The 9,928-nt window shown below is 41.7% G+C and overlaps 1 protein-coding gene across 1 annotated transcript in view; it reads left to right on the forward strand.

Annotated features, from left to right (window-relative positions):
- si:dkeyp-113d7.10 (KN motif and ankyrin repeat domain-containing protein 4) overlaps nt 1-5,883 on the forward strand; it is a 7,533-nt gene extending 1,650 nt beyond the window's left edge. Inside the window, exons 2-5 of the mRNA XM_014023142.1 lie at nt 1,089-1,388; nt 1,560-1,892; nt 2,777-3,009; nt 3,147-5,883. Of these exons, the coding sequence (XP_013878596.1) occupies nt 1,089-1,388; nt 1,560-1,892; nt 2,777-3,009; nt 3,147-3,395 (1,115 nt within the window). The 3' untranslated portion in view covers nt 3,396-5,883. The remainder of the gene's footprint in view (nt 1-1,088; nt 1,389-1,559; nt 1,893-2,776; nt 3,010-3,146) is intronic.
- The last annotated feature ends 4,045 nt before the right edge of the window (nt 5,884-9,928 follow it).

Here is a 9,928-nt window from a genome sequence, read left to right on the forward strand (position 1 = left end):
CCTGGTCTCTGTGGACCTCTGGTCCCTGTAGACCCTGGTCTCTGTGGACCTCTGGTCCCTGTAGACCTCTGGTCTCTGTGGACCTCTGGTCCCTGTTGAACCCTGGTCTCTGTGGACCTCTGGTCCCTGTAGACCTCTGGTCTCTGTGGACCTCTGGTCCCTGTAGACCTCTGGTCTCTGTGGACCTCTGGTTCCTGTGGACCTCTGGTCTCTGTGGACCTCTGGTTCCTGTGGACCTCTGGTCTCTGTGAACCTCTGGTCTCTGTGAACCTCTGGTCCCTGTGGACCTCTGGTCCCTGTGGACCTCTGGTCCCTGTAGACCTCTGGTCTCTGTGGACCTCTGGTTCCTGTGGACCTCTGGTCTCTGTGAACCTCTGGTCCCTGTAGACCTCTGGTTTCTGTAGAACCCTGGTCCCTGTGGACCTCTGGTCTCTGTGGTCCTCTGGTCCCTGTGGACCTCTGGTCTCTGTGGACCTCTGGTCCCTGTAGACCTCTGGTTTCTGTAGAACCCTGGTCTCTGTTGACCTCTGGTCCCTGTAGACCTCTGGTTTCTGTAGAACCCTGGTCTCTGTGGACCTCTGGTCCCTGTGGACCTCTGGTCCCTGTAGACCTCTGGTTTCTGTAGAACCCTGGTCCCTCTAGACCTCTGGTCCCTGTAGAACCCTGGTCTCTGTGGACCTCTGGTTTCTGTAGAACCCTGGTTTCTGTTGAACCCTGGTCTCTGTGGACCTCTGGTCCCTGTAGAACCCTGGTCTCTGTGGACCTCTGGTCCCTGTAGAACCCTGGTCCCTGTAGACCTCTGGTCTCTGTAGACCAGGTGGTTCATGGTTGACATTTAAACTTTGTGATGTTTTTCATTTTCCTTTAAATTGTCTGAAATGGTGACATCTGACCTTCATGTCGGGTCCAGACGGGTCAGGAGGTTTCAGGTCCACCCTGGTGGATCCACATCAGTCTCAGATGAAGCTGGGACTTAGTTGGATCGGGTCTTTGGGTCCTGTGATTCTGGTCATGGCTGAAAGTTTATCAGTTCCAACAGAATGTTTAAGGTTCTCACCCGACCCGTCTCTGTCCACGGTGTCCTGCAGACCAGCTGAAGACAGTCATGGAGCGGGTTCTGGACTTCGCGCTGCGCGAGCTGACCAAGATCGTGGAGGCGTCGTTCGATGACCTCCTGCTGGAGATCACCAAGATGGAGAAGGAGCAGGCGGCGCTGATGGAGCTGCTGGACCGGAGCCAGGAGCGCCTGGGGGGCGGGGACAAGGGGAGGGGTGGAGTCAGTAGAAGGAGGCGGGGCTCCGAGAACGACTCCGTGTCTCCGAGCGGCTCGTCTGAGGACACCCGCGAGGAGCCGGCAGAGGAGTCCAAAGAGACGGCACCGCCATCTGGTGAGTCTGGGTCTGGGTCTGTGTCTGGATCCTTTGGTTCTGATCCAGTTGTAAAACCTCCGTTTGTCCTTTAGATCCCAAAGAAAACCTGATTATGAAGCAAATACTCATTATACTAATATATCCTTCTGTCCCTCTGTCCTTCTGTCCTCCCACCGTCCTCCCCATCAGAACCAGAGCGTCCCCCTGTCCTCTCCGTCTCACAGGACTGGGTTCCGATCCTGGACAAGGTCTTTGGTCAGAAGTGGTGCAGTGACGTCTGGCAGGTCAAGGAGGGGGTCTGCAGCAGTGGGCGGGGCCTGAGTGAGGTGGGCGGACACCACGTTGACCTGGTCTCCGCCCCCTCAGTCATCCTTCAGCCCGCCCCCTCCTCCCCCCAGCAGGACCCTCGTTGGACTCCTCTGGAGGACATGGAGGTGTTTTCTCCTGACGATGAAGATCCTGCAGACGCCGCGGCACCACCCCCACCGGGACCCTCACCTGGACCCCCCCTCAGCCCCTCAGGTGAGGAATAAGCACCTGAACATTTCAGATCAAATGATAAAATCAACCAATCAGACGCTGCCCTGCAGCCACACAGGTGATCCTCCTTAAACCTCACCTGCACAGGTGGGTCAGACCGAACCAGAACCAAAATAATCTTTGAAATATTCAAAATAATCTTTGAAAAATTAAAATGAACCTTTGAGAGGACAAATACAATGTAATATTTAATAGTTTGTGTTAAATTGTAACATGACTCAACAGAGCTAAACTTGTATTTATGCTCCACAAGCTAATATCTGCTAACAGTTCATTAAATAACAGTGATTACATGGACTTTATAAGATTATTTTAATTTTAAACTGTTACATTATGTTCTGTTCAGATCACATTGAGCTAAATGAGATCAAATATGCTGACTTGTTGTAAAATGAGACGTTTTCCTGTTTATCTTCTGTTAATAAATCCAKAACACAAACAGCTTTTCTGACATTATTTAAAACATTAGATAGATTATATAAACTGTAAAATATTAATAATAATTGTGTTAATATTATTATTAATAGTTTTAATGATTTCTACATGGTCAGTCCTTTTCTCTGCTCTGTCAACATGTACAGTGATGATAAATCCAGTCTTGACTGTTTAGCGTTAGCCGTTAGCTTCAGCAGCGGTSACATGGTCACCTGGTCTCTGAGCTCCAGTTCTACAGAACCTCCTTGGAGTTCTTCAGTTTGTCGCCCTCTGGTGGCCGTCTCTATATCTGCTCTAAAATTAAAATAAAAAGCTTTTCATCTTTGATCCTGTGATCGACTCATAAATAATTCAGTCTCGTCTGCGACTCGGGTCTTAGTTCTGGATCTCCTGACCCCTGACCTCTGACCCCCCCTCCCCTCCCCCCTCAGGTCGCCGCTCCTCCGCCTCGATGCTTCATCGCCTGCTCACGCTGCCGTCGCAGCTGCTGGATGAAGACGAGGACGAAGCTGCCGCCGCAGCCCGGGAGACGCTGGCTGCACTGGCCACTAACGGCAGCAGTGACCAGCGGGACGAGCTGGACCCACCGGGTCGGAGCGGGAGGGAGGACGAGGAGGAGGAGGAGGAGGAAGAAGAGGAGGAGGAAGGAGACAAGGGGAGGAAGGTGAGGCTTTTAAATTCAGAAGCAGCCGTCAGAAATGACCTGAGCAGGGTTCTGGCCCGGTTCAATGGTTCTGGTCCAGTTCTGTGGTTCTGGTCCAGTTCTGTGGTTCTGACGCTGCGGTGTCTTGTGTCTGGCAGAAGAAGCGGCGGCGGGTGTGGTCTGAGTGTGAGGAGTGCGGTCGGAGGTTCAGCAGGATGTCTCTCCTGAAGGCTCACCGGCAGACCCACTCCACAGGAGAGTCCGGTGCCGCTGACACGTCGTCGCCCTCGTCCCCGCCCACCGGCGCCGCCGCACCACTGTGCTGCTCCGAGTGCGGCAAGAGGTTCTCCTCAAACACCCGTCTTCACAGCCACATCCGGACTCAGCACCCCGACAACCGGTCCTGATCCCCCGAGAACCGGTCCTGATCTCCAAACAGCTGAGGAGGGGCCGACGGTACACCGAGGCTTTTACTCTGAAAGGCTGCAGGAAGTGTCATTTTATGCAACAGAAGAAGAAACAGCTCATTTCATGAGCCTGTCAGCACTCAGAACCAGATCAAAGTTCTGGTTCTGGAGTGGAAACTGGATCCGCACAAAAACCCTGAAAACACAAAAACTTCAGCCAAAGTTTTTTGTTTTTTTACCGATGAGTTTTTATGAATTCTAACTTAAAATCAAACATTTTCAAGGTTCTGAAATGAACCCGACTGGACTCAGAGGATCAGAACCTGAGGTCCAGATCTGTGGAGACAGGTTCCTGAGCAGAACCAGAACTTTTACAGTTTTCACTGAAAGAAACAAACTGAAACTTTAAAGAAAAATTCAATTCAAACCAGAAAAATGAAGAATTTCTTCGTTTTATTTTGAAAAACTTTCCTTTACTTTGAAAGTTTGAGTATCTTTTAAAGGAAACAAAAAAGAAGAAAATCTTACGTCTGACAAACTTTTACAGACGAGACTTTCTGTGATTGGACCAGAATCTGACCGAGGAACCAGCTGGACCAGAACCTTCTGATGAAGAGGAGTTCCTCATCTTCCTCTTCCTCTTCTGCTCGGACAGGAAACGAGTTCTGAGACTTGTCGGGGGTTCGTTGCTCCTGGTGGTTCTGGTTCTTGTGTTGTACAGCATCACACAGGAAGTGACCCGTTTGGTTTTTAAAGTGCTCTTTTTTTTTTTCCCTCCTCTTCCTCGGCGCTGTTCTGGATTCTGGTCCGGTCCATTTCTGTGGAGACGCTTCGGGGACGCCTGGTGTGGAAAAGGAGGAACTGGTCGTTCATCAGTGGCATCGCTGGTCTGAATGTGAATTTCAGCTCAGTTTGATTTTTTTCTGCCGTTTCTGTTCAAAGATTTCGTGTTTTTAATAAATTAGTTTCCTTCAGCTGGAGGACGTGTTACTGCAGAAACTCATTTCTGCCGGAGAGTCTAAAGAAGTTCAACCAGAACCCGGTTAGAGCTGACCTCGCAGCAACGAGCCGTTTTAGAGTTTACACTAATCAGAAAATAAATAAAATAGTTTTTGCAGTTATTGGCAGCAGTGGACTTCCATACATTCAAAGCTCACTGAGAGAAACGTTTTATCTGCCAGGTGATWTCCTGCAGGATATAAAACTAAAATATTTAACATGATTAAAGCAAAGATCTGAAACTAAAACAGGATTTATTAGTTTTTATTCTCCTGCTGTGTAAAAACTTTCACATGTGAAGAAGTAAGGATTCTACAGAAGATAAAATGTTTAATTCTGGAAGTTTGAAGCAGTTTTTCTTCAGATTCTGAGTTAATTATCCTTTAAAGTTGAGATAGTTCAGCTCAGTTTTCAGGTCAGGACTCAGTGATGATGATGATGATGATGATCGATGCTCCTCATTGAGAAAATGAGCTTTTCTAAATAAAAAGAAAGATTAAACTGAATTTATTTAGATTTCTGAAATCAGATTATCTGAAAGAATAAATCTAAACTTAAAGGGATCCATGATTACTTCTAACATTAAACATTACTTAATAAACATTTATTTAGATGTTTAGTTTTAATAAATAAAAATATACATCGTCACACGTACAGCACATTTTATTAACACCGCAAAGCATTCTGGGTAAATGATGTTTTGAGTATTTAGTGTCTAATGTTACCAGTAATGGTGGATCACTTTATTGTATTTATTAAGTCGTGGCATGTTGCCTGTATGGAAGGCTGTCACTGCCAAAAGTTTTTAAAAATAATCCTTCAAAATTAAATTTATAATTTTATATTACAAGTTGCATAAATGAATTAATCCCACCGTACAAAGCCTAAAACGAGCTCGGAGCTGCTGTGAACGTCGCGCTGCTGTCCTAAAAGATTCGTTGAAATAAATTTCAGGGAACAAATCGTTTTCACTCAGACTGAGTAAAGATGGCCGACTCTCCTCATTGAATCATTCCAGTTTTTTCTCTGGAGGAGGAACAATCTGACAGAAAATAATGAAACATTTTGTATTTTCTGCTTCAGAAATGTTTTTAACAGTAATATTAGAACTCGTCGGCCTGAAGAACTCTTTGATTTGTTCCCAGAAGGAAAATCATGATTTTCATGAAAAGTTGATCTGCGTCAAAAACCTCTGTTTACCGACAGCTCCTCTTCAAACAGCCGAACTTCTGGGGTTTTATCCGGTTCGTTGCACTTTTTTTATTTTGAACCTTTGGCACGTGTTCACATACCTCATCTGTGAAGTCTTTCACACAGACCTGAATACCTCAGATGTACAGAGCTGATGATATTTAACAGAAATGTGTTTTATTTGAAATGTTCTGTCTGTTTTTGGGTTTCCAAACGGAGCCTGAAGCCGTCGGTAAAAACCACCTGAACCCAGAAAACTCAGGTTTAATTTAAGATTAAAACAAATGTTTGATTCGGAGCGTTCTGAAGTCTTTAAACGTGTAGATTTTTATTGTTTAGAGCTTTTATAGTTTAGAGCTGCTACTGAGTATGGAAACCCTTTAGTGACAAATGCTAAAGACAACAAAGCAATTATTTAAATTAAAATATCAAATAAATAATTTTATTGTCCTAAAAAGAAATTWGTCATTTTGTTGTTTAATAAAATGCAGAGCATTTATCATTTTTAATTTTTTAATTAACAATTGTATTTAATTCCACCTACTGTTTGTCATTATTTAAAATAAGAAACGAACAGAAGCAGCTAAATAAATTACTCAGACATTTCTTAAAATAAAATAAAAACTTCCGTTTGTTAAAAATGCAAAACTATTTCATTTTACTTTTATGTGAAAGAGTAAATGTTTGTGGCGTAATCTCTGGGAATCAAACCAGCGTGGTTTTTACAGGACTGTCTGGCCTCCTTCAGTGTGATCAGCGTAGAGGAACACCTCATGTCTCCACGTAGGGCCCCTCACCTGTCGGCAGGTGAGCGGCACCTGCAGGTTCCTCCTCGCAGCAGTCATGTGACCTCGTTAACCAATSCTTGTTGTTTACAGAAGCCATAAGTGAGAGAAAAGCATCGAGCTAAAAATCAAAAATAAAAGTTTGTTGTTTTTACAGATATATAAATCTTTATTTTACTTCATAAAACAGATTATTTCACTGAGTGAATATTCTCTGTAGTTATGGCTCGCCACCGTGGAGGGTGGGAGATACGGGATCAATCTTGTGCCAGCAGGAACTGAATTTGAATTGCTCAGATTGAATCTGAATGTGCAGAATTTGAAAATGAATTTAATGGTTTGATTTAGAATTAATTTACTTTTAAACTGTGTTTTGGTTGATTAAAACTTCAGTTTGACTACTTTCACTTTCAGTTCCATAATTCAGATTTTTGTGTCACATCCTGGTCCTTGAGAAAGCCAGGCAGAGTAATCAAACACAGATCCACAGATTTATGTTTCACTTTGGTGAAGTTTCCCTTCTGGATGTAACAGAGTTGATGCAATCCACTGTAAAAGTGACAAAAACACACAAAGTTAGTTTCTGTAATTTCCCCTTGGGATCAATAAAGTATTCATTTATTGCAGTGATTAATTTTACTTATAGACAATGTTACATTTACATCTCATCCTTACAGGATTTTCACAGTTACAGAAGAAAGCTTCACCAAAGTGAAACATAAATCTGTGGATCTGTGTTTGATTACTCTGCCTGGCTTTCTCAAGGACCAGGATGTGACACAAAAATCTGAATTATGGAACTGAAAGTGAAAGTAGTCAAACTGAACTTTTATTAAACCAAAATACAGTTTCAAAGTAAATTAATTCAGATACAAAACTTTAAATTTAGTAAAATTTATTTTCAAACCAATGCATTCAATTTCAAATTCTGCACATTCAGATTCAATCTGATCAATTCAAATTCAGTTCCTGCTGGCACAAGATGAATTCCACAGGGCGATCATGTACAGTAACTGTCAGAAAATAATCACTGCACATTCACAATGAATTCAAGATGGCCGCCACAGCTTAAAGCTAAAAATAAGCAACAACTCTGATTACTCTGTTTTTCTCAAAGACCAGGATGTAGGACAGAAAAAAATGAATAATAGAACTGAAAGTAGTCAAGTTAATACAAAAAAATATAGTGTTAAAGCAAATTAATTCAGATTCAAAGCTTTGAATTAACTGAAATTCATTTTTTAAACCAACATATATAATTGAATTAGATTCAGTGAAAAATGTAAAATCAGTTTCTGAAGGCACAAGTGTCTTTCCATACATTTGGTTCAAATAAGTTTTTAATCAAAGTATTTATATATAACTTTTTAATTCAAACCTTTAATTTAAAATAATTAATTTGATGCTTTTCTCTCAGTTTTAATGAAGGTCCACCTCTGTTATGTCGTGTTTAATAGAATATTTCGGACCCGGAGGACGGGTACGGACCACAGAACCTGCGTGGTTTGTGGTCAGGGTGGGTATTTTTAATTTTTACTTTTAATTTAGAGTCTTTTCCATTAAAAAAAAAAAAACAAGACGATGTTACTGTTAAAACTGCTGGCTGTGAGCGGTGAGCGACAAACTTTCAGCCCAAACGGACCCAGACCAGTTCTGAAACAAAAACCAGTTCCAGGTCCTCGTAAACCTTTGTTGTAAATCTGGGGATGAAAGGGATGTTTGTCTTTAAAAAGTTGTTTTTTCTCTTCTTTGACATGGTTTCCTTCACACAGGACTGTGTTTTTAATATTGCAGCCAAAATGTGAATAATGTTTAAAGTTTGGAGTCTTTTGTTGTTGTTTTTATATTTTACACTCGTCTGTTTCTACTTCCTGTTTGATGAAGACAAGATCTTCATCCCAGTGTTTGGATTTGATGCAATACTTTTATAAAACTGTGCCCTTTTTTTTGTAATTCAGCACTCAAATGATTCAAAACAGTCCAGTTTTTTTTTTATGTCAGAGCACAGGACAGGAAGTGGTGAGTCAGAACAGGAAGTGGTGAGTCAGAACAGGAAGTGGTGAGTAGTCCTGTCACTTTAGCCTTCATCAGGAGATGTTAGGGTTAACGTTGGTCCTGCTCGCTGATAATTGGCTTCACTTCCTGTCCTGTGCCGTTCTGTCGCCATGATGATGAAGACCATTGTGAGGGTGTGTGTTTTTTTATTTGAATTACCTGTTTTAGTTAAATTGGGTACTTTAGTGTAAAAATTTAAATAAATGTTCACAACAGCTCAGCCTGGTGAGTTTTCATGTTGGAGCAGGATATAGTTTACTTCAACACAAACGCTTCAGGTGAAGGTTTCCCACAAAACCACGCTTCAGTCAAACACAACACAACAAACACAATCACACTGTAACAAAATGAAGTGTCTGAGGAAGGTGTCTCTGAGGACATGTGGACAGTTAGTCCTCCAGCAGAACAAACTTTAATAACTCAGGAAACCTAAGTCTAACCAGTGGAGGGCACAGTTCCCCTAAAGCACTAATTTCCTGATTAGTGCTTTAGGGCTTTTGCTAATTTCTTAATTCATTAGTGGATTAGCACTTGCTAAATTTATAAGCACTAATTGAGTTTTTTACTGATCGACAGCTGAGGGTGAAAGCTGTCGTGTGTCACTTCACTAGAGCCCACCCACAAAATAACAGCTGCAGACCCTCGGGACCCCAGTGTTCATGTAGCAAACTTTGCTAATAACTTTGTTAAACAAGGGAATAACTATAAACAAACAGTAACTATGATACCAATTTGTATTCATTTATGATTATTTAAAAAAAATGCAATCATGATGAAAGTATTCCATTAGCTTTTTATTTATTTATTTGTTTATTGCATTTAATTTGATGTCTGAAAATCATCTGGGGACCCTCACTTGATGTTTTGTGACCCACAAAGAGGTCCCGACCCCTACTTTGGAACCACTACGCCAGATGAAATATTAACAATATTAACACTAATTAATGTAACAATATAAACAATATTCTGCACACAGTAAATATTGTCTTATGTTGACTCTGAAGATTGTTCCATGAGTCAGCTGGGTTTTTAGTGCTTTACAATTGGCATTTTTTATTTTAAGTGAGTTAGTGCTTTACAATTGGCTTTTGTTAAAATTTCAAGTGAGTTAGTGCTTTAGAATTAGGGGACCTAAATGTTAAAGTTAGTGCTTTAGAATTAGGGGACCTAAATGTTAAAGTTAGTGCTTTAAAATTAGGGGACCTAAATGTTAAAGTTAGTGCTTTAGAATTAGGGGACCTAAATGTTAAAGTTAGTGCTTTAGAATTAGGGGACCTAAATGTTAAAGTTAGTGCTTTAGAATTAGGGGACCTAAATGTTAAAGTTAGTGCTTTAGAATTAGGGGACCTAAATGTTAAAGTTAGTGCTTTAGAATTAGGGGACCTAAATGTTAAAGTTAGTGCTTTAGAATTAGGGGACCTAAATGTTAAAGTTAGTGCTTTAGAATTAGGGGACCTAAATGTTAAAGTTAGTGCTTTAGAATTAGGGGACCTAAATGTTAAA

This window comes from Austrofundulus limnaeus, unplaced genomic scaffold, assembly GCF_001266775.1.
Source record: "Austrofundulus limnaeus strain Quisiro unplaced genomic scaffold, Austrofundulus_limnaeus-1.0 Scaffold358, whole genome shotgun sequence".
NCBI classification, from domain to species: domain Eukaryota; kingdom Metazoa; phylum Chordata; class Actinopteri; order Cyprinodontiformes; family Rivulidae; genus Austrofundulus; species Austrofundulus limnaeus.